This window comes from Anopheles moucheti, chromosome 3 (assembly GCF_943734755.1).
Source record: "Anopheles moucheti chromosome 3, idAnoMoucSN_F20_07, whole genome shotgun sequence".
Classification (NCBI taxonomy): Eukaryota; Metazoa; Arthropoda; class Insecta; order Diptera; family Culicidae; genus Anopheles; species Anopheles moucheti.
Genome location: NC_069141.1, coordinates 91353945 through 91377322, shown reverse-complemented (window position 1 = coordinate 91377322; position 23378 = coordinate 91353945). Strand labels below are relative to the sequence as shown.

Genomic DNA, 23378 nt, shown 5'->3' with positions numbered 1-23378 from the left:
GAACAGCCATGGAAGAAACACAAAATCAATTGGAGACTCACAGCTTGTAAGTGTTTCTTTTGTTTTCCGGAGTGTAAACTGTTGAACATAATCTTCATACATTTAATTTATCTTACTAAAGGTCACCGCTTGCCGACGAAAAACGCTCAAATCATGAAGAAAAAATTTCCGCTTGGTGGTTGGTTGGTCTCACCGGTGCAGTCGTAGGAGTCTATCTGCTCGTCTACTGGAATTGGGTGTCAATGCCAAAAGCGCTTCGACGAGCGGATGAATCCACACATCCGGATCGTTTCATAGCAGAAGTGGCGAAGCAGTACCTGTTTGAGATGAGCAATGTTGGTCCACGGGTGGCCGGCAGCTACACCAACGAAATCATCACCGTCCAGTTCTTGCTACGCGTTATCAATGAAATCGCAACCGAAGCAAACCCGGCTCATAAAGTTGAGGTGGAAGTTCAGCAGGCCTATGGGGATATGTTTCTAGACTACGAGAAGTATCCACAAACGAGTGTATACCAAGGCATCCAAAATGTGGTCGCACGTATAATACCATCACAGAACAAGGATCCTGACAACTACCTCATGCTTAGCTCTCACTTTGACAGTGTCCCGCAAAGCCCTGGAGCCGGTGACGATGGTACGATGAGTGTCATTATGCTGGAGGTGTTGAGAAAACTATCACAAAGTCCACACCCATACGATCATGGTTTAGTGTTTGTATTTAATGGGTGTGAGGAGAACACCCTTCAAGGATCACACGCATTTGTGGCCCATCATCGCTGGTTTAGGAAGGTGCGTACGTTCATCAACATGGATGTTGCAGCAAACGGAGGGCGTGACATCATGTTTCAAGCTGGACCGAAGTATTCATTTCTCATGAAAGTAAGTAAAATTTGCCACCTCCAAACAAAGCACAACCTCTCTCTGTCTAATCACAGCTGCAATCTGTCGATATTTTATCATTTCCCACAAACAATAGTATTATCGCGATTTTGTTCCACACCCTTATTGTACGGCGGTGGCGGAGGAACTGTTCCAGGCCGATCTGGTTCCGTCGGAAACGGATTATTATGTGTATTCCAAGTACGGGAAAATCCCCGGTATGGATTTCGCACACAGCACTTGGGGTTATCTTTATCATACAGCATACGATGCGTACTCAACCATACCTAATACAACGCTACAACATACTGGTGACAATGTGCTGGCCCTCGCTAGAGCGTTAGCCAACGCAGAGGAACTGTACGACATCGGTGATCACGAAGGCTCCAAGGCAGTGTTCTTTGATTTTCTTAACTGGTTCCTCGTGTACTATCCATTGTGGGCCTCGATCTTACTTAATATTGGTTTATCTGTCATTGCTATTTCGGTCATCAGCTTATCCTTATGGTTGTTGTCACGTAGCACGGAATTAACAATTTGGCAGTTGGTGCTCCAAGGTCTTCAAAGCATGGGTGTCATCCTGTTATCAATTATTGTCGGCGTAGGCTTGTCTTTGCTGCTTGCCGTTATTTTGAATGCCATCGAATCGACAATGAGTTGGTTCACCCAGACGTGGTTGATCTTTGGGCTGTACATTTGCCCATTCCTAATGGCAACCTGCACCGGTCCAGTATTGTATATTCATTTTGTCAAACATGTAAATATTCTCCGTAGTTCATGAAACCCTAGGACAAAGCAATCAATTTTCTATATCTCAACAGGATCATCTATCGCTGCATGCCCGTGTCCAATTGCTACTTAATGCTACTTGCGCCCTGTACGTGGTGATACTGATCATACTGACTGCTATGAGTATTCGCTCGGGCTATCTCTTCACAATGGCTATCTTGTTCTACACCGTTACAACGTTGTTGAATGCATCCTTACAGGTGTTCGTCAAGCATGCGTCCAGATACTGGATATATGTACATCTAATAGGACAAATTGCACCGATTGCATACTTTAGCTCTGTGTCTTTGACGGCGTTCGCCACCTTCATCCCGATGCAGGGACGCGGAAATGCGGATGCCAATCCGGAACTATTGATCGCCCTGTTTGCGGTGCTAGTAGGCTTACTGGTGACGGGTTTCTTGAGCCCGCTGGTTGTTTTAGCACGCAGGGGATACCTCTTCATTGCGCTGATTGTCGCTTTTTTCGTTGTTTCAATCATCGTTATGGTAACCTCTGCCGGATTCCCTTTTCGAGCCCACACCTCGCCAGAGCGCTTTTATATCTATGTAAGTAAATTCTATATGTTTACGTTCGTAGGATGATTTTACGTAAATTGGTGCAATCCACAGCATTGTACACGCGAATTTTATCATCAGAACGGCACACTTAGACGACTCGAGGGAGGATTCTACGTTCACCCCCAGGACCGTTACACAGGCGACCTCATACGAGAGGTAGCGCTGAAATTTGAAGCCAATGCTGTACCGTTGGGTGATCAGTGCGAAAAGGAGCTGTACTGTGGAATACCGTTCTATCAAAACACGCAGCACGGACAGCGCGAAAATGGATTGTGGATACCAGGTTACGCATTTACCCTCCCCGAAACAATCGACCTGAAGCACGTTGGCAGCGAGTACGATGCCAAGCTTAAGGTGACTACGTTCCTATTCACCGTCAAAGGAACGGATCATATGAGCTTCTACGTTTCACCAGTAAAAGGAGTGAGGCTGGTTAGCTGGAGCTTCAGTCAGCACATACCTCGCAGTGGATTGTCTTGGAATGGACAGGATGTGCATTACATTAATTTCGTTCACGGAATCGACGATCGGCCTTACGAGTTTCACATTACGGTGCAAGGCTCGGCAAGCAAAGCCTCGGAAGCAGGTTGGAATTTTTACTTGAACGTAGTAGCGCAGTACATGCACCACGAGCAGTATCGTACGTCGGAATTCGGACGATTTATCAACCAATTCCCTCTTTATGCGCATGTCGTTGCTTATCCGGCTCATCTTATTAGCAAAGTTTTCTAATCAACTTTAGCATTTACCGGTTGACACGTCATAAAGATTTTATTGAAATAAATCTATTGAATAATTTGATTTGATTGCATTTGTTCGTTCTTTTCGCCAAAACGCACAGTGTTACATCACCCACCTCAGACCCACCTCAGCCATTGAAGCATAATAGAAACAGTCTTTTTGTGGCTTTGCTACTCGTGGCAATTGAAGCGTGAATTTTCACTGCCAGATGAATTAGTTCAGCTGCTGTCGTAGGCGTTACGTCTTGCTAACTGTTACGCAACGTCAAAGCAATGAGTTCGTCAGTCATTTGTTCCCTTTAAAATGCGGACTTAGTTGTAGTTTAAGAGTTATTGTGTTACGAACACGCCACCCGGCAAGATGGATTTTACATTACACCGATTAATGGTAAGCCGAAGTGTATAATTTATTGTGTAAAAGCTCACTTTTCTTCATATTTAATTAATTTCAGGCGCTAATCGTGTTGTTCATATCAATTAGATGGATAACATCCTACGAACAGCACGAATACTCCCAACGGATTTCACACAAACACATCCCTGGACGCGTAGAAATGAGAGTATACCGGGGTCCTGTAGATCATTACACCGGATCTGTTCCGTGGGGCTATTTCGTCCGACAACCTGCTGATCATTCGAAATAAATATCTTCTTCGTGACGTTTCGATGTCTATTATCGCTAGAAAATCCAACTCTCCAGATATCCTTGGTAGGCGACGGTGTGTGCATATTTGGGCATTTTATCCAGCAAAGTTTGAAATTCATGTGCACGGTACACATTATCGTGATGCATATACTGAGCGACAACTGAGAGATAAAACAGGGAACCATCTGTTTCTTGGTAGGTTGGTTGCTGTTCAATCTCGATGTAGAAAGTAACGGGAGATAAATCTAACGAACCTAAGAAAATGTTCACGAAGTACACGTCCTGGTTTTTCCAACGCTTCCCGCTTGGAGGAATTTGGTCGCTGAAACTCCATCCCACTAGCTTTCGTCCGGACAGCGGAGATACGTACAGGCTCATGTGACTTGGGCCCCGCACGCTGAAGTACAATCGATGTCTTTCCGCAGTTGGTGATTCTCGGGACAGGAATTGAAACACAACCGGTTCGGGAAAGACTGGTGGCTCCAATGCCGGTAGCCAATAGCTTTTCTCGGATTGTCGATGGTAACGGTTGATGTAAAATGGAATACCGCAGTAAAGCTCACGTTCACACTCATCGCCAAGCACTGTGGCCTTAGACCATTCTGGAACTTCCGACTGCAGCAGGTCCGGCGTATGACGATCTTGTGGTTGAATGTAGTAGATCGCACCCGAGTCACGCAGTGTACCGTTTGACCAATAGAAATTTCGCTGTTGATGCTGCCATTAATAGACAAATGAATGTTTACAGTATATCACACTAGCCAGATTGATAGCTACTTACAAATATATAATATCTCTGAGGTGAAGTGTTCTCCCTGAACGGGAATCCCTCTGGAGTTGCCGCAACAATAGCCGTAACCAGGAAAAACAACAACAGAGTGCCGAACACGTACAGCTTCCGTCGAAAAAGCACTATGAAAGGTGTTAGCAAACCTACTAACAGCAGTGTCAGAAGCGCAGAAAACAGACCCATTTGAAGGTCTGGATTAGAGCGATTATCACTACGACCGGTCATCGGAATGAACACGGCGAACAATGTAACTGTCAGAGTGCAGAAATAAATTATCGGTATCAGCTGGCCGACGAGATGCACATAGATCCAGACATTTAACCGAAACCGTAAGATCATATTGATGATTGTCGTTGCGCAGTAAAAGATGACAGGAAAGAGCAACACAAATGCAGACCGAATACCACCGATCGAGAGCGTTATCAGCAGAACAGCATAGATGCAGTGTTGCGCATGAAGAAATAGGATAACGCGGCCTTGATCGTGCAGGAAAGGCTGATGGAAAAAGGAAAGGCTTTACAATGGTTCCATCGAGAGCGAAGGGGGTTTTCAACTTACAATTTTCCGAAAATGAACGTACAGGAATGGCCCAAGGATGAGGCCAGTGATGCACGGTACAAAGTACAACCCGAACAGCAACCAGGTGGACGAGAACCAGCTCATCGATCGACCGCATGCATCGAATATTACGGCTATCAACACCGAACATCCAGCTCCTAGTACGATGGACAGTGTCTGCACGATAAGTGCCATACCGGCCTCGAAGAGCACATTAGTTCCGACTGCACCATCCTTGCGCACGAACATGAAAAGCGTACCAACAATGAGCGCTAGCGAGAATACCCCCAGCAGGTTGTTGATAATCAGTCCGGTCGTTTCGGTGTAGTACACTAAGAATAGATGCATAAAGTCGAAAAATACGGCCGTTCCTTCGCGATGCTCCCGTATGTTGCGGAGTTCGTCAGCATTGCCGAGGGCACGCACAAGCCCTAGCAGATTGTCTCCAATGTGTTGCAAAGTTCCGGTGGATATGGTTTCCCGAGCGTCCAGCGCTGTGTGGTAGAGATATCCGTACGAGGACAAGGCAAAATCTAGTCCAGGCCAACCACCTTGCTTCGAAAGGGTTTCGTAATCGGTGAAGGACGGAACTAGCCCCATCTGGAAGACTTCTTCGCCCAGCGTGTTTGCATACGGACGTCGAACGTAATCGCGATAGTAGGCCATGAGGAAAGGATAGTTGGGTCCTGATTGGAACATGATCTCCCGGCCACTGTTGGCAGCCACATCCAGGTTGATGAACGCTGCAACCGATTGCGCTAGCGGGTGTCCGCGAACGAAACCATGCGCACCTTGCATAGTATTCTCCTCGCATCCATTAAACAGGAACAGTAGGCCATTCTGTATGGACGGATTGGCGTTCTGTGTCAACTGGCGCAGCAGTTCCAGCATCACAACAACCATCGTACCATCGTCACCAGCTCCCGGGCTCGTCACGGCACTATCAAAGTGCGCATTCAGTAGCAAATACTTGCCGCTGAACGAGCTGCGACGCACAACGGAAACGACAATATTCTGCACGTTGCGGTAGTAACTGGTAATAGGATAATCATCGTAGTCTAGGAAGTAGCTGCCATCAACTCGCTGTACGTCGTAGGATATTTCATACTCAGGAAGCGCTTCGCGAGCGATACCTTCAACAGCACCGTACAGGAAATCAACCGCAAATCGTTCGTTGGTGACACTTCCAGCAACACGTGGTCCACGGCTAGTTAGCGAGTCCAGATCAGACAGCGCTCGTTCCGCAACGAAGCGTTCATCATACGATTGGTCCTGAAAGTGCGGCGTAATGCTTCGGTTCAAGTTCGGTTCATATAATCTTACATCTTTACGCATACTAACTCCATCGGCCAGATTAACGCCACTGGGAAGACTATTCCAGTTCCAGTACGTGAGAAAGTACACTCCAATTCCTATGCCTGGACCCAGGACGCACCACAGCAGTTCGAACGTAAATATGTTCGCCAGAATCTTCCTAAAACAGACAATGGAGTGCCTTAATACTGCATGGAACTAATCAGGCTTGCTTACATGCTTCTTCCACTGGCAATGAATAAGCCTCCGCCGAGGCACTGGTACCGACGACAGATTGAATGTTACTGATGCACAACTCGCTCGAATCACCCGCTCAGTCGCCCGTTATCTCGATGCGAGGGAAACAAAAAAAAAGTCTTAAGTAAAATAACACCGTCCCCTGACGTTGCTGGTGACGAATGCCTGGGTTGTTGTGACGGGCTTATCGCAATAGCATAAGTTGTACCCCTGTTCAATTCGGCAATCTGGTTGATAAGATAGTTTTTTATGCGCCCGGGGACGGCCAACGGATGGTAAGCATACGCGCGCACGATTATTAGAAATCTGCATGGTTAGGATTTTATCGTGGGACCCTTTTCGGCTGCGGGTATTGTTAAGCAATCCGATAAATTGCCTTTATTGGAAGGCATTGTTGGTGGTGGCGTTTGCTGATTTACGAGTCCCAATCGGGATGTGGATAGGGAGCTTGTGCGTCGTGACAGCTTAAAAATTGTTTATGATTTTAATCTCCGTAGAGTGGTGGTCATGTTTTGTGATGCGGGATCATTGGAGTTGGCTAGCGAAGAGCGCAGCTCGTGTCTGTGCTCATTTTCTTTTGTACTTCGACACGTAAACAGAGAGCAATTTTCCTCACGTGGTGCGCTTTTCCTCGGCGGAGTGTCGTGCTCACGCTCTCCGAAGCGAGTTCGTGAGTTTTGCTCGTGCCCACTCAAACACATGCTTTCTACGATGTTTGAGAGCTTTTCACAGGGAGATAATGTATTGTTTATAAGCCAGCAGGCATGGCATGGCATCTATCTTCGCGAGCACTCTCTCGGCAGGAAGTAGAGCCCGCATCGCAAGTTGCTGCATCTCGGAATTTCCGGCCGAGCCGAACATTAAAACGAACGAATAAAAGTACCGACTCGAGGACGAAAAAGCTCAATTTAAAACGAAACGTCGCGGTGGGTGCTCTGTATTTAGCGTGCGTTAGAGTTCGACGATAAAGGTTGGGGAAGTTTTAGTGGGCTCTTTTTTGTTGTTTCGATTTGTTTATGTGTGTGTGTACCGCGTTTCGGTTGAAAACCCCATTTTCTCATCCCTTCCAAGCATTACGCTAAAAATGAAGCGAACTCAACGAGCGTTTGTCGCGCAGTGTAGATTAAGAAATGTGTGTTGTGAAAACAATTAGGCAAATTTTAACCGCACAGTTTCATGTTCTCAATAAATGAGAAATAACGAGTGACTACCGCTAAGGTGCAGCAAGAATAGTGAAAGTAGAACGGAATTCAAAACAATTTTCCTCTATTGCTCGATGGCCCGATCCCAGGATCGCGGAGCGCTGACTTTCCGTGCTGTTTCATACGGCCGAATTTCAGAATGGGAGACGGGATTAGTCCGAGACTAAGCGAGGCAATGCGTCCCATTGCTGGACAGGTTTCTTAAGCAGTGTGTTTCAATCGATAAACTTGAGTTCTCTCATCCACTCAGACACGTACGGCACAACAGCTGGCTGCTAGATTATGTTACGTTCGACTGCATTGTGATAACAACGTGCTGATAGGAAAAACGCACCATTTTTCTCAGCTTCTCGTGGATTTTCGGTCATTGCACCACTTGCCGCTTAGAAGCACACACAGAGTTGACGGAGGCCAAGGGAGACCTAAAAATCGCGGGACTTCAAACATACATCGGTTTATAAAGTATTCAATAACGTAAAGGTTTGCTGCGAGAATCCTCTGGCAACTCTTAGCCGTTCGGTGGACGATGATGGCAATGACGACGTCGTCATTCAACGTCGTTGTCGAGTTGTGCCTGTGTTTATTGATTATTGGGTATAGCGTAGTGTGAAACCATCCCGAACCACGTGGTAGAACATATTACCCAGAAGTAAGGAAAAAAACCTTTCGCGTATTCCGCGTTATGAATTTGTGTCTTGTGTTTCCTGTGTTTTCTTTTGCCTTGGCTATTGGTGTGCTCCGTCCCGGCACTAATTTCAACAGCAGAACAAGCACCTACAGCAGAAGGAACGCAAAGAGTGGATTTTAATTTCCGGATCCAAAAGCAGAACCTTACCAAACCTGTGTGTGTGTGTGCTAAGAAGTAGATTCATCTAACTCTTGTTTATACAATACGGATATCTTCAAATGAAGGAAATGATTATTAGAAATGACGCAAAAGCAGCAATGCAATCTCCATCAAATTTCAATTATGAGCTACCAGACCTTGGCAACACTTTTTGAGTTCAGTGAATTTTGATGGACTTTCCCGTGAAGCCATGAACGATGAAGATTGCACGAGTATGAGCCAGGAGGAAGAAAATGAAGCAGATATCGTAATGAGTGAAACATTAGCACGGATGATGATTTGAGAACTTGTAAGCCCAGCAAACCGCTTCAAAACAGCCCCAACACAATATGAAGTGGATCCTCGTCAAGTAGACGGCTTATTTTTTCGTTAAAACGACCTGGCCGTATCGACTTATTTTAACCACGTAGCCGGATAGTCAGTCCTTGCTACGGGTACGGTATTGGCCCGGATGGGATTTTGGTCCGGTCCGTTCGTGTGAAGACCGGCGTCAAGCAGACGGTAGGCGCTAAACCAAGCCACTGTAAACAGAATCAAATATATATTTTGTAATGCTGTTAATGCAATATTAGTGAGATTGGCTCAAATGATCATTCTACTCAAATCGGCTCAAAACAATACCGCAAAGTTTCGAACGCCTTAACACTTTGATGGTTCTCTGTGCTGCGAATCTCTTCGCTTCAACACAGAAACACACAATCAGGGGAAGATCCAGGTTTCAGAGAACATTCTTGAAAGTTTATTGTTCTAACAAAGTCCAAAGAATTTTAGCTCCGTAACGAATTAAAGTTCCCTCCATTGCTTATCCCTTGACCAGCATCATATATCCATTAACACAATCGCTTCACTGCAAGCTACTGGTAGCAGTTATTCGAATGAATCAACTTTCACCATGTGTACTTACAGAAAACTATATCTGTGTGAGAAGGGAAAAATCTGCAGATACTGAAGTTTGGTAGCGTTGGGAGCACAAGCGGTCAAGTTTGTCGTTTATCGCTTCAGTGCTCGCGCGCCCATCTCATGTTACTTACCGCATCTCTACTTCTCAGTTAAGTAAAATGTCTGAGTGCGACATATCTGTCAATAGAACGGACTGTTAAAGCGAACGGACAGGTTGTTGTGGATTAGGAGGGCGAGGGTATTGTTTGTCTATTGACAAGGACCATCGAGATTCCCCTGACATCAACAGGAAGCGCATATTTTTTCATCGAAAGCCGTAAAAGGTGACTCACAGAACTTGGCGTGGCTTGCCGTTCTATAATTGCAGAGAATATAAAAACTTTATCTTTTTATAATGTACCGTACCTCAGTAGATTACAAACATGCAATCGTTTGAAATAGAGAGGGAAAACGTTTCGCATGATGGTGTTACACGTGCTGTGGAAAGGAGCGCTTTGTAAACAGAGCGTCGTGGCAGTGACCGTTGGTTTATTTTTCTTCTTCTAACTTAATCAAAGTGTACAGAAAAGTGAAATAACACTCCACAAATCCTATTTTACTTTGGCGGCAAGCGGAAGCGTAACGAAATCTGCCCCGAATGACCTTTTACCTTTTTGGATTTAAATATTTTTCGAACCGAAACTCCCTAAAAAGGTGACCAGGACAAAATGTACAGGACGCAAATGCCGCAAGTTGAAAGGTTTTTCTGTTAAAATCACTGTAAAATCAACGCATAAAATGTTCTCCGTCCACGGAAGTCTCTCCGCGTGTGCAGGGTAGTGTGCGAGTAAAAGTAGGTTTGAAATTTCCCGACATGCTTTTGAAGAGGGTTCAAAAGGAGGCTGAGTGACCGTATCCTCTTTGGGATGGCCAAGAGCGGCAAGTACCAAACTTCAACGTTCAAAGTACGTGGTTAAGTTGGAGCACGGGGGCAAGAGTTGTGTAATTGAAATTTACGACACGATCCACCTCCGTCACCATAGCGACTGCAATAGTGCGGAAAAGATGAGAGCAGACAGTGGAAACGCTTACAGATTCCTGTAATTGGCTCTTGGCGCAATTACTGTGTCTGTCTTATAGCTCGCAACACTTTGCAGGACTGCAGCTTAACTGACGCGCGCGCCATTTAATGGAAACCTGAGAAGCAAGAGCGGACGATGCGGTTTCGGGTGGATAGAATATCACTGTAGAATTTACCAAAGTTCCCACGAAACTGCCCCGAAACGGAAATGTTGTGACAACGTAATGTTTTGGTGTTTACAAGGATCGATATGTCCCTGGATGTAAATTATGAGAAATGTTTTTATAGCTCTCTTCCTTTTATTACTTGTAATAGGAATCTTCATCTTCGCCTTCACAAAGAAAGTACATAGAATTGAATTGAAGTGATTCAATGCGCAAAATTTCGACCATTTGTGTTCCAAAGTTCATGTTAAGCAATACAGTACATGCAGCTTTAGTTTTCGTGGAAGTCTATGTGCCTCTATATCATGGCTTCAAAAATATGTTCCTCTATTACGTTGAAGTTTATGAGTCTATCACGTTTTTGCCTTTAACCGCCACCACCAAACCAGGGCAGTTTTGTAGCTAATTTTCAAATGATTCAATGCGCTTGATAAATCACAACTGAGTATTCTTAGCAATAACATTAAAAGTGATGATCATCTCAGAAAACCAGTCTTGTTTTACGCAGCAAATTTGAAATGAACTTATATTGATCAATTGATTTTCACGAAAACCTTCACAACATCACAAATATGCTTCTTATAGGTGAATTCCGGCACGTTACGATACAAGTTTTTTTCAACGCGAGCTATGGTTCAAGACTTGCACAATTCATAGCATAATTCTACTTTTTCCCCGTATTTAGGGCAAGGTGGTAGAAAATTCATTAATCACCTTTTTGCTTCCTGTGGCGAACTTTCATGTCCTTGTCCTATGGAGCTAAGAAATGAGACCCTGTTACTGTAACCGGTGTATGAGAATCTAAACACACTTTCAGTAGGTCATTCTTTTCGTTGCAACATCGGTTGCCACTACTTTCATTTCAACACACGTTCTGGAAGCTCATTACTCCGTAGGTTGGTTTTCTGTCCTTCGCTGAACAAACCGACCTATCTTTCTCATGGCCGTGTTTATCTAGCACTACGCCATTTCATCGCTCGTCACTACGTCATGGCAACGCTGCCATTCATTGAAGTTTATGGGCAGTGTTTGCTTTTTCCTCAAAAGTTTCCTCAATTCGCGTTTACTTTTTAATTTTTTTCGTATGAGGCAAATTCCACTTTCGCTCGAACAGAGAAGCTTGTGTGGGTAAGTTATCTTACGTTGTTGTAATTGACCTTTTTATGTTTAGAATATCTAGAACTCGCCAATAACGTTTAATCAAAATTTAACTAATCCTACATGTCAGTTAGTGCTTTTTGACTATTGTTTCATATATGTCAGATCATTTTACTTCCAAAGATCCGAGATCCAGAGATAAATACAATACTAGGTGAAGGATTTAAATCTGTGTTTTATTGATTGTGATCTGACACGCTAGAGTTCTTCCACGGGTTTCTTTTGCTCCATGTTTTCGAGTTATGGGTAGGAATGCTTAAACTATCGTTAGTTCATATATTCCACAGAGTACGATTGTTAGGTTTTAGGTGGTGTTTGTTGTTTTGCAGTATGCGGTGGTGTATAGTGCTGAAGCGCAATTACCGTTTGCTAACAGGCATATGTAACGTGAGTGCAAGTGTATTGTGTTCGTTCGAATCTAATGCGCTATATGGTTCACGCAGCAAGTGCAATCAAAAGCAATATTTATAAATATAACCCTAAGTGGTACATAATAGTGTGCAAGAGTGTCAATGAGTGTGCTGAGAAGCTCGGTGTGGAGTCAAAGCGAGCCGGAGATTGGCACTGGTTAACCATTTCACCACAGGGCAAAAGGAAGCAGAAACTACAATCGACGACTGTATCAGCGGTAACAGTGTGGCAACGTAACATAGACTTTCAAGCTGTTCCTGTGCGGTTGTTATATTTTTGAACGGGGGGCCAAACATAGCAGTACGGAAGGTCTCAGGAGTGCTCTAGCCCGTCTTCGTAGGTCGGGCCCACTCCCTAACCCTTCCAGTTCCGAACATGTAAGTATTACAACACCGTTACCGTTACAACATACAAACACGTTAAAGCGAATTTAGTTTTATTAGCAAATGACATGCATTTTCAATGTCCATACACATGTTCTAATGGCAGGGTAATGCAGAAATAATGAATGATTGAAATTTAACTAGACTAATTCGAAACAACGGAATTCAATTTGTTCGCCACAAACTCGGTAAGGTATACGTGCCACTATGAAGCAGTAACGAGGATACGATACATACTAAAAACAGCCACCCGTCCGCAGGACAGCATCCTTTGATGAGGAGAGTTTCATAAACGTTGACGATAGGTGCTTACATTTCCTCTTCAGTAAACGCGTAATCGATCAAGCTCGTCAAAACCAGCGGAATGGCCAGCATTGCGCACGATGAACGTGGCCCCGTCAAAGTGCATCCGACGTTCTTCACGTCTGTGTAGGATATAATGGTAAAGATTAGTGTTAGTGATTGTACCGGTTTGTTTGAGCAACACGATGAGGTGAGAGGCATAAAAAGTCCTACCGAACAAACAGATGCGAGGATGTTCCTAGTGAAGCGGTGCAGTGGATGGAATTAGTTGTGACTGTCGCGCAACCGTTAGTTGGGCTGGTACGGATAGAGCAGCGGTTGTTGGAGCGATATATTTTCACCAACCCATCACCACTCTGGGTGATACGGAAGCCATTTACCTGAAACTGCAGGCTACCCTCTTGGCCGAGCTGGTAGCTCGAGTTCTGGATGATTTGCCATTGGTCTGCGTAGTTATGTGCAGCAGGTATAACGCCACTACAATGGTAATCCGGGGCAGGAAACCCCGAAACAATCAGATAGTTGAAACAACAAATCTCAAAAGAACACTACAGAAAGAAGTTACTCACTTGAAAAAAACCTGGTTCACATAATCCGCTTCCATATCCATGCTAATCATATCGGACGTTGTTCGTGTACCGGCCGAATCCACCAGATAAATCAGAGCGTACCTTGCGCTTGTCAAGCTGATTCCTTTATGCCACATTTTAGCAAAGCGACTGCGTTTCGGTACAACATAAAAAAAGAGCAGCAATTGTTACACCTTATTTTTTACACCGCTCATATTGTCAATACATGACGGTGTGTACTTACATGTACGGATATTTACGGCGTGCATCCACCGCGGCTATATCGACCCGTGGGCCGTTTTGAAATACGATTCCATTTGGATGGTGCATCGCAGTAGCCAACGTATCACTAGAAATAGCTATTGCAATATTGTGGTTGCCATTGACAACCTTCACTGAACCATCCGCCGTCATGTCCACCCTGTGTAAAATGTTTTTTTTTCGAGTATAAATACTATGACCGTTCTACCTAACAAAATCTTTGATGTAGGAAGAAACTTACGTAATCGAATCTCGCAAACGCAGCTGTATGACACCATTGTCAAGCAGAATTGGTCCAAAGGGATATTGTGTACTCTGTGTACTCGGATTCTGAAACGTAGATTTTAAGCAGCTTCCTGTTGCGGTTGGACCATTGCTAGGGAACACATTTATGATCTGGCTTTGTGCAGGTCTGGCCGGAGGAGTCGTCCGAGCGATGTCTTCCAGCGAGTAGGATGAGATCGAGTTCCACACACGCGTATTAACCGGAAGATGGGTCGGGCCAATGTAAGCAATTTCTTGGATTTTGTTACTATTATTGTTACCATTGCTGTCGCCCTGTGAGTTGGATGGGACTGCTGCATTTGCTCGACGCAACGGTAACGTAAAAGGTTTTGCTGCCAAATTTAACTAAAACACGGGAGGAAAACGATATTAAGCACCAGCTGTTGTGCAATTTGCCGTAACTACAATACGCTGAAACGTTTACCTGCACCTTGCTGCGAGGCTCGGGACCGTCACCACTTATTTGTCCCTTGTTGTTCAAGCTAGCCATGGTATCTTCCTTCCTAATGCGCCACATTTAACAGCAGTCGATTGCTTTTTAGCACTTTTTAGGATCTAACCGTACTTAACACTGCACAATCTGCACTTTACGAAAATTTCCGCTAAGAAAGGTCGAACAACCCTCTTAGCCACCGTGCCGTCCAAATGCTAATGGTACAATATTTTCCATTCGAAATCATTCCAAAGCGATTGGATCGTTTCAGGGCAGTTTCCTAGACAACACGACAGGACTACTGCTTTTCGCTTTCAAATGAAAACGATTTTTATGAGCCAACGAAATGTCACATCGGTAAATAACCCCCCCCCCCCCTCCCCCCCTCCTCTTTTTCACTTTCTGTCAGTCAGTTGACAGCTAGCGTCGCGCGCGGATTGTGCAGCTGAGTTCGGATTACTTTTAATTATTTAAATTTTTTTATATAAAGTTTATAAGTTAATAAGTTTAAGTACAGGAGAGTAGAGAGTGTAGAGTAGTTACATATGCCCAAATTGGCCGTAATTCAAAGCACGTTGACAAAATGCGTGTGTTTCTTTCGGGTTGAACAAGTGAAGGAAAAAGTGAGGTTATAAAGATATAGGAATGGTGCATGATGGCATCATCATGGTTTTATTGATGTGATTTAGTTAAAATCCGTGTTCCATTCGTGTGTTACAAAAAGTGACGAAGAATTGTTTGAAAAATCTCCTTCATATTTCTATCATATGTTTGTTTGAGCATTCAATAAGGTATTAGTTATTCTAGTGTATTTGCTTTGGAAAATGTGTGTGCATTAGGCAATTGCGATGTGCGTTTTAGACAATTTAATGTGACCTATTAAACGTAAGTACGATAGCCACTGGAATGTTGCGAACCCTTTCATCTCAGATCTCAGATGCGAAAAATGTGACTTTTTCAAAGGTCTAGCCCTGACCTGGATGGCAATGCCTCCCAGTCTGCTCTCTTTTGGTCATTTGATATGAAGTTCTCCAGATCACAGGATGTGGCTATAGTCAGCGTACCACATTATCTACGCCTTCCCCTAGAAAGTAAATTATGCTCGAATGCGTCTGATGAAATCAATCGACTGTTTCTAATTGATCCGATAAAGGTTCGTTCACCGGAGAGAGAACGTGATTGTGGCGTTTGTCACACAAGACCATTAAAACAACCCAGATTATTGTTCATCACTGTGTAGCTTCCAATGTGGATTCCAACTTCTAGCGAACCGTTGAAATAAAATCTATAGCTTGTTAAATTATATGTTATTCTCTGCCTAGCTTAGCTATAACAGAAGTCTACCTTGCGAAAATGAAATTCTAAGAGCACGCAAAATTTGTTCTGCAGGCTCAAAACCCATTTGTGGTACCGTAATCAGTTCTCTTGTGTACCCATTTACGGCTAGACGGTTTCGGTGTGGTGCTCCGAATTGAATTAAAGAACAGAATCAAAATGAGAAATTGATATAAATTCATAAATCGTTTTTCCTTTCAGCCAACATCAGTCTTCGAATAAGCTCATCAGTTTGAGTAACGAACCATCGGTATCGATTTTTCTAACCGATCTTAAAAGACGACATTCTACTACGACGAACCAAATTGTGGCTGTGGTTTATCCAAGGAATGGTGCTTAGAACATCCTGTTTGGGCGAATGTGTCGCCGTCCGCGGAAAACTGCATGGTAGATGAAAATTAATGTATTTTTAACTAGGCGAGAGCCTGTGAGTCGGAAAGATGAGAAAAATCGCATAGCTCTTTGAAGGTTCTCTTCATTCGTACCAGTGTTTCTACTAGTCGATGTCGAGATGACGGTACGAAAAATGTAATGTGTCACAGAAGATGGGTTGGCTGTGGAAAATGTCACCGTAAATAACAGAGCCATTAAAAATGGGTATACTGTAATATTAAGCTGATGGGTTTGTACGAGAGTACGGAGCATTTGATATGCTTGAAACCTGCGACAAGTCCCTTATAGCAGTACTTTTGATAAGGTGTTTAATTTTATGTTTTATAAAAGACGGATTGAATGCTGCTTGACTTCGTAATTTAATGAATTACATTAATGTAATGCTCTAGATAAATTCCATTCAAAATCCGGAGCATTCTACAAGTGGGGCAAAATTTACTAGCTCTTGCTCTTTATCTCTACCTTTGACTTCTTCGCCATGTGTCTGCATCCTAGTCAGAAACACAAAACAACAAAATCCGAGGTCATTCCCTAGATAAGGTAGACACGCCAAAGTGAAAGCAAATAAGAAAAAAAACGCCTATGAATAATAAATCATAGCAAAATCTCTATCCGTGACAGGGATTTGATGAATTTCGGCATACTAATCGAATGTGAGGCTGAGCTTTGGTATTGTACATTAAGAGATCAGATGCTGGAAGTATTTTGTTGTACATTAATGGACCAATTAGGAACACGTAATTGAACAAAAAGCTTCGACCGGACTCAACAAGTATATGGTCCATTATGATTGAAGAAGGGAAAAGCCCTGCACCAGGAGAAAGATTGATAAGAAGGTGATGAATTTTGCAAGAAGTCGGTACGCTTATGATATTAGCGATTATTAAGGTCACTGATTTGGAGTGAACGCTACAGAGTGACCGTACCTATTGTGGCTCGGGCTGCCTGCGGCACGTGCACTGAAGTAAACAGCAAAACGGTTTACTCTCCATTACCATAATTGCCATCTCCTACCCTGGATGGGCTTGTTGTTATACGGTGCAAAGTTGTCCGAAAACCCCACAATTTCTTGGCTTTGGGGAATAAATTAAGTGGAATGTGTATGATTTACTTTCCTCCGGTGGGTTTTCTACCGGCGTGTGGGATTTGGTAATCCCTGCGTTGTAATTTCTCACCTTGTGGAGCATGTTTCTCCCGGGAGCTAGAAAAGCTGTCGACAAATAAACTATTTCGCATGTTTAGAGCCCGTAACCGCTCCAAGCGCGTTCTAATTATACACAGTGTGGCGAAAAATGAGTGTTACTCGATGGGACAAATAGCCACTTTGTTGGACACACGGTTAAACGGTCGAGAGTTTCGCAAAGGGTTTTCGGATCGAGCTTCAGGAGAGAATTTCCACCACCCTGTGTTCTTATGAGGCCTATACAAAATGGCGTGCAGAAGGCGTAGGCTTCCGGCTATCTTTTCTCGATTCGTTTTCGTTGGCTGAGTTCCGATATGAATTAATCACACCTTATCTAGTTTGGCATCATCATTGTGATCCCCATCATCATCATCATCTTCATTATCCTCTTGGCGGGAGTTAAACCGCACTCCGGCGAACAGTGGAACGTTATGTACGTGGGCGGTCTGGAACCGATATACCCGAATTGGTTTTGGTGCACCTGCTAAATTACACCATAAATTTATCCGATGGCCCCAAAAAACAGGCGCATCGTACGAGACCCGCTTCATTGCCGCCGGTTCACCGGCCCGATTGGGGTCACGTTTGCTGAGTGGAAAAATGGAACGGACGAGAAAACGCAAACCGTTTCCTGTGGGTCTTGTTAGCGCGTTCGACCACAACCCTTCGAGAGAAAATGAACCTTTCTTCGCCAAACCGGCAAGTCATCTATATCGCTCATCCCTACCCGCCAGACCGGGAAACCCGCTGCGCTAGTCTTGTAGTAAACCAGAGCAACAGCCTAGGACCGCGTTGTTCTGATGACCGTCACGAATCGAATCATGCACGAACACCGCTACAGTCTGGTCCGTTTGGAGTGGATCTCACTGAGCCGCGTATATTGGACGTGTCGAAACATTTCGCCCACGGGTGGGAATATAAATGACACATTGGTCGATAAGAGAATTCATCCGTTTAAGGATTAACCACCGGAACAAGCGTACATAGCAGGGTGCTGCAGCCGTACTGACTTCCTGAAACGATCCGACAACTTACGCCTCACGTGTAGGAAGGAAAGAGTTTGAGTAAGGAAGAAAAACGAAAAAAAAACATATTCCCAGAACACATGGAAGTGTAAGAATAATTTGATAGAGCGGAAAATAAGGATGTTTTTGGCTGCTGCTGCTCCATAAACGGATGGGCGGACGGGGTTTGCTTGGAAAATAAGCTCATTAGATCGAACAAAAGCAAATGATTTCATCCTCAAATAAGCTGAGCAGGATTGATGGTATAAAGGACCTTGATTCATTATTTATCCTTTCTTTCATACGGTTTTGGACGCTTTTGTTACATTGTGACGAAACGCCTCCGCCAGGTCTGCAATAATCTTTGCATAGGAATTCCCTACAAGCGAATGAGTTGCCCGTGTGCGTCAGGTATGAATTAACTTATGCTGTGTATAGCATCAGGCTGAAATGTGTTGATTGTTTTTCGTTCCACAATCACTCCGTATTCACAGCAGAAGACGTATTAAAACGAAAAGCAGTACATAAGTGTCTTATGCCATGGTTTTTCGTGGGAACGGTTGTAAATGTTTCTGTGCAAATTCGTTTGATTGAGTAAAGGCATCAGTAAAGGGTTAGCTACAATTCTCGTAGTCACGATAGGAAATTGGATTTCGGGAAAATAAAACATGCAATGGAAAGGAACCCAAAGTTCAGAACGAGTCAAGCGTCTTGATCTGTTTCTGTGTGGAATAGGAATTTGAATTGGAGGTCGAGACCTATCGTTGGGCACCCGAGTAACAGGCATGTTCGAATGAATGGAGAAGGCAACACTACACATATACTTACGATTGTGGTCAATGAAAATGCGATATTGATGGACAAAACCGAAAATAGTAAAAGCCAACAGTAGATCCTTTTAGCTGTTGTCAAGTCACGGATCGGTGTATCCTTTTCGTATTACATTGCATTTTAATCCGGTCCTGCATGATTCAGTGTAATATTCTAGGTGAAAAGAACTTTAATTTCTGGAGAATTTCTCAACGGTTTAAGGTTTGAGCAATATCATTGTTTCTCACGAACCCTTCGATACATTATCCTGCTAACTCATTTTTGAAGCTTTATCGCAAAGCTTGGTTGCTAATAATTAACCTCGAGAGTCTTTGGGGCAAGCAGGGGAAACAGCCAACCCACGACACGCACCCTCCTGTTAAATACGTGACAGTAAGCGACAGTTTTTCTAGCGTGTCACTTTTCGTTCGGTCATAGAAATCGGACACCGATCCGTGTTCTTTCGCCCATTTCGGAAGCGTAGAATAGAGTGGCGTGCGTGGTAACAGCTCGTTTGCAGTGCCACTTGTCAAGGCGGCTGTTCGGCCGATGTGCCTGCCACTACGATATTTGTCTTCCTTTTAACCAACCAACTAGATCCCTGGGTGCCAGTTAACTAGCCCCCGCGCCAACCATCCCAAAATGTTCGACTGTCTCTTCGTCCTTAACGACTGCTTAACGGTTTGTTGAACACTCTGGCACGACGAACACATCTTGTCTGCTGTTGCGGTATGGTCGATGAGATCCATCCCACCTCCCCACACTAAAGTGCACGCTTTGTGGTGTGGTGTCCCCTTTTGGACGCTAATTCGGTTTCTTCGTAGATTGATGGTGTTCATGCAAAAGATAGATATACTCCGTGCGAAAAAGATCGCGGAACACTTTGAGAATGGAATAATGTGGAGTCTCGTGACTTTTAGGCTTGTTTGCAATGCTACCGACCGGATGGCGTCTATCTCCATCTCTATCCGTCAGTTACTTTCACCGGTGGTATTATCCGCCGTTCGCTGATACTTAGTACGAAGTGGTTACTTAGTGTACCGAAAAAAGATTTGGTTCGTAAAGTCCCAAAAATTAGGATAAAATGCAACTGAAAGTGATCAGCTTTCTATCTTTCTTTCTTTCTGTTGAAGTGAAGTTCTGAAAGACTGCTGCTAATGGTAATATTACACTTCTCGTTAGAAATTGTTGTCTTAATTTGCATCAATTGCATTTATCCCGGGATAAGACCGGGATATCAAAGAAAGCTGTGTGATTTCGTTTGTTTTTGCACCATGAAAAGCTCTCATTATCAAAAGGACCCTTTTGTTTTGTGCCGGATATGGGTGGATGTACGATAAACTTGAATGGCAACCACCATTCACGGTGGACATGTTTTTCACAGACATGTTCTCATACCACCTCCAAACCAGCCGATGGGTCCCTTTTGGGCTAAAAATGGAATTAGTAAAATTGGGGCCAATGGCATTGTGCATGACCGCCGGGTATAGTTCCGTAACATCATACGCTTGGAAACAGAAAAGGTATGCCTTTAATCCTGCGAATGACGAGAATGTCTTCAGCTTTGCTACAGGATCCCTGATGTCCTTTTTGCGATTAGCAAAAAAGACCCTCGTGTTGTTGTTAAGGCAAACAATACGTTTTAGGGCTAAATCTTTTAACCCATAAGGAAGAACATTATTTATTTAACAACTTCCATCAAGTAAGTAAACTTTACTCATTCGCTTTCACCGGCAAATGTTCAACCGGCACCCACCAGCGCAACGGAAAATAGATTATGAATATCGAACTTTTATCCGTCAGTTCTTCACCCACTCTCTTCAATATCATGCCGGTTGTCCCTCTACGCGATGATGCGTATTGCCGATAGCACCAGTGATGCGATTTTAATGATCAACAGTAATGGAGATGTCGTTGCCATCGGTACTGCTCCGCTGTTGGGCAACCCGGGGACAAGCAGATTATCGGAGGCTCCCTCGTTGAGGCCGGTCAGGGCGGAACCGGAGGAACCTAAGGCATCGCCATCGTTGCACAGGTCTGTGGTGCAAGACCGATAGTAGGTGATGAAAGTTGGATCTTCGATGACTTCGTCAAGATACTGCGGGGAAAAATGCGTGAAATTCGACACCCAATTAGTGGCTGCGAGTATGCACCGCCATCATGTCAAAAGTAGTGATATCTACCAGTGGGCTCTCTTCACATCCTCTCAAGAAAGTAACCAGCTTGCCAGGTGGATCCTACGAAAGAGGGATGAAAAAACGACGTGGAGTGAATATGGCTTCTATCCACGATAGGTACGCCTACACTCAGACTTCACACAAAGTATGTTGCTTCGTACAATCGGCTAATCGTACAATTCACATTGACGGCATGAAACACAACCATTAGCATTACACTGTGTACACTTGTGTTGTAGCACGAGATGATTACCGTGAACAGCACTGAAGTGTGATTGAATAAGACAAAACAATCATTTGAGGTACTTCAGTTAGTCTGTTTTCTTCACGCTTCAGAAATCATGAAAGCTCCCTCGATTCGTCGTCAATTTGTATGTTAAATTAATGTTGAACAAATAATACATACCACCAACTCCTGCCTAGTGATGGTGCAGTATTTTCTGGAGCAGGTGACTACACTCTGTCCCTCGACGCTTTGCGGCTCCGATACGCACCTCACATCACCGGAAGTTTGTGTTAATCCACAGGCATAGCACCGTAACGCTGGTGAAGGCGAGTATTGTTTTTTTTTATCCGAACGGAATTTTGAAAATATTCGCAATGGAAAAATAACACACACACACACACACACACACACACACACACACACACCCGAATGTTTCAAACGTCACACGGATACATTACCATTTCCTTTCGAAACTTACCTCCGACCATAGGGGTGTTAAATTGTATCATCATTAATAGAATTGGAATCAGCATGACAGCTTTGTCGGTAATTGAAAAGCACGATTTATTTAATAGTAAAAATCGACCCGATCGACAACCAACACCATCGCTGGGACTAAACATTTTTATTGATTTGGCGTTCGTACTTCTGTTCGCTTACGTGAGGTGCGTTAGAAAAGGGTCGAAGTAGACTTAGTTTCTATTACCTTTCACTGGGTCAGTAAGCTACGATGCACTGAATTCGAACTTGGAAGATCCGTGGAAGCAAGAAACTATCAATCACCATGAAGGTGGACGGTATCTACTACAGTGAGTAACAACTGTTGTGGTTTCAAGAAGTATACATCGTATTTAAAATTATGGCGCAATATCTACAATACTTTCTATGAACATATATGTTTTTAGTCATTCATAACCATTTTTTTTAGTTTGAAATAGAATGCAAAAGATCTGCTCATATACAGAGCATCTGGATATTTTCAGATCAAGGTAAAATGTGAATTACTCCTAACACACAACACATTGGCGGAGCGCACTGTAAACTGTCCTCTGGTGTTGATGCTTGAGATAGTAAGATAGTGGTGATAAGATAGTATGGTACATTGTACAAGTAGGAAAAAAAGCATTCCGTTTCAGTAGAAATGCAATACGACTGGCGCAAAGTTATCAGTTTGTCATTGATAGCATCAGCGAACTACTTGTGTTCTCCTTTACCTTGTCCGGGGCGATATGTCGAGTTGAAGGCATGCACTCAGTATAAATTAAATTTCTTCTCTCTTGTTAGTCTTGTCACGATAAGCTGCTGTTCCACTGAGGCCTGTCCGGTCTAGGGCCCCGTGAAATAAGTATTAACGGTAACATTATTGTGGATGGCCCAGTGGTGCTGTCCGGCATTTATTGACCGCCCAAATTTATCAATATTAAATAACCATCTCCTGCTGTACACGGGTTCTGTTCGATAATCTAATGAAAATTTATTGATTCGCTATGATACATCTCAATAGAAGCAACCAAACGTAAATGGTGTGATTTGTTGCGCATAGATCCTTGATGATTTGTTTATCATTCAATTTTGCTTTTCTCCATTTGTTGTTGCAGATTGAAAGTGTTGAACGATCCTCCTCACCCTTCCGATGTCGGCGAGAGCGAGATAACTGCCGATCTCCGCCTCCAACTCCGGCACCACCTCCTTCAACGCCCCGGAAAAATAAAGGTAAGAGCGCTTTCGCCATTGGAGCGTAAGGTTACACGCGCGCGAC

The 23378-nt window shown here is 43.8% G+C and overlaps 4 protein-coding genes across 4 annotated transcripts; 1 reads left to right on the top strand and 3 right to left on the bottom strand.

Annotated features, from left to right (window-relative positions):
• Nucleotides 1-8: 8 nt before the first annotated feature.
• Nucleotides 9-2962, top strand: LOC128300532 (endoplasmic reticulum metallopeptidase 1-like). The gene is made up of 5 exons (XM_053036623.1): nt 9-46; nt 122-881; nt 979-1638; nt 1703-2218; nt 2282-2962. The coding sequence occupies exons 1-5, from the start codon at nt 9-11 to the stop codon at nt 2960-2962; spliced, it is 2655 nt and encodes an 884-aa protein (XP_052892583.1).
• Nucleotides 2963-3447: 485 nt separating this feature from the next.
• On the bottom strand, nt 3448-9600 carry LOC128303129 (endoplasmic reticulum metallopeptidase 1-like). Its single transcript, XM_053039987.1, has 6 exons — nt 9596-9600; nt 6306-6438; nt 4965-6236; nt 4398-4901; nt 3669-4333; nt 3448-3619 (listed from the first exon to the last, which is right to left on the bottom strand). Exons 1-6 carry the CDS (start codon nt 9598-9600, stop codon nt 3448-3450), a joined length of 2751 nt encoding a protein of 916 aa, XP_052895947.1.
• A 3190-nt stretch (nt 9601-12790) lies between these two features.
• On the bottom strand, nt 12791-14575 carry LOC128300536 (uncharacterized). Its single transcript, XM_053036632.1, has 6 exons — nt 14489-14575; nt 14015-14403; nt 13757-13933; nt 13513-13662; nt 13157-13420; nt 12791-13065 (listed from the first exon to the last, which is right to left on the bottom strand). Exons 1-6 carry the CDS (start codon nt 14573-14575, stop codon nt 12963-12965), a joined length of 1170 nt encoding a protein of 389 aa, XP_052892592.1. The 3' UTR covers nt 12791-12962.
• A 6316-nt stretch (nt 14576-20891) lies between these two features.
• Nucleotides 20892-22336, bottom strand: LOC128300539 (uncharacterized). The gene is made up of 4 exons (XM_053036639.1): nt 22098-22336; nt 21800-21936; nt 21400-21453; nt 20892-21314 (listed from the first exon to the last, which is right to left on the bottom strand). Exons 1-4 carry the CDS (start codon nt 22240-22242, stop codon nt 21060-21062), a joined length of 591 nt encoding a protein of 196 aa, XP_052892599.1. The 5' UTR covers nt 22243-22336; the 3' UTR covers nt 20892-21059.
• Nucleotides 22337-23378: the final 1042 nt, after the last annotated feature.

Excerpts from the sequence above, each read along its gene's own strand:
- LOC128300539 (XM_053036639.1), bottom strand. The coding sequence starts at position 22,242 with ATGTTTAGTCCCAGCGATGGTGTTGGTTGTCGATCGGGTCGATTTTTA. Across the intron at positions 21,937-22,097 it reads TAACACCCCTATGGTCGGAG|CGTTACGGTGCTATGCCTGT; the intron begins GTAAGTTTCGAA and ends CGCCTTCACCAG. Across the intron at positions 21,454-21,799 it reads TCACTAGGCAGGAGTTGGTG|GATCCACCTGGCAAGCTGGT; the intron begins GTATGTATTATT and ends CCTCTTTCGTAG.
- LOC128303129 (XM_053039987.1), bottom strand. Across the intron at positions 4,334-4,397 it reads CTCAGAGATATTATATATTT|CATCAACAGCGAAATTTCTA; the intron begins GTAAGTAGCTAT and ends TATTAATGGCAG. Across the intron at positions 3,620-3,668 it reads GTCGCCTACCAAGGATATCT|GATATTTATTTCGAATGATC; the intron begins GGAGAGTTGGAT and ends CGTCACGAAGAA.
- LOC128300536 (XM_053036632.1), bottom strand. The coding sequence starts at position 14,575 with ATGTGGCGCATTAGGAAGGAAGATACCATGGCTAGCTTGAACAACAAG. Across the intron at positions 14,404-14,488 it reads GTCCCGAGCCTCGCAGCAAG|TTAAATTTGGCAGCAAAACC; the intron begins GTGCAGGTAAAC and ends CCCGTGTTTTAG. Across the intron at positions 13,663-13,756 it reads CGCCGTAAATATCCGTACAT|TCGCTTTGCTAAAATGTGGC; the intron begins GTAAGTACACAC and ends ACCGAAACGCAG.
- LOC128300532 (XM_053036623.1), top strand. The coding sequence starts at position 9 with ATGGAAGAAACACAAAATCAATTGGAGACTCACAGCTT. Across the intron at positions 47-121 it reads CAATTGGAGACTCACAGCTT|GTCACCGCTTGCCGACGAAA; the intron begins GTAAGTGTTTCT and ends ATCTTACTAAAG. Across the intron at positions 882-978 it reads AGTATTCATTTCTCATGAAA|TATTATCGCGATTTTGTTCC; the intron begins GTAAGTAAAATT and ends CACAAACAATAG.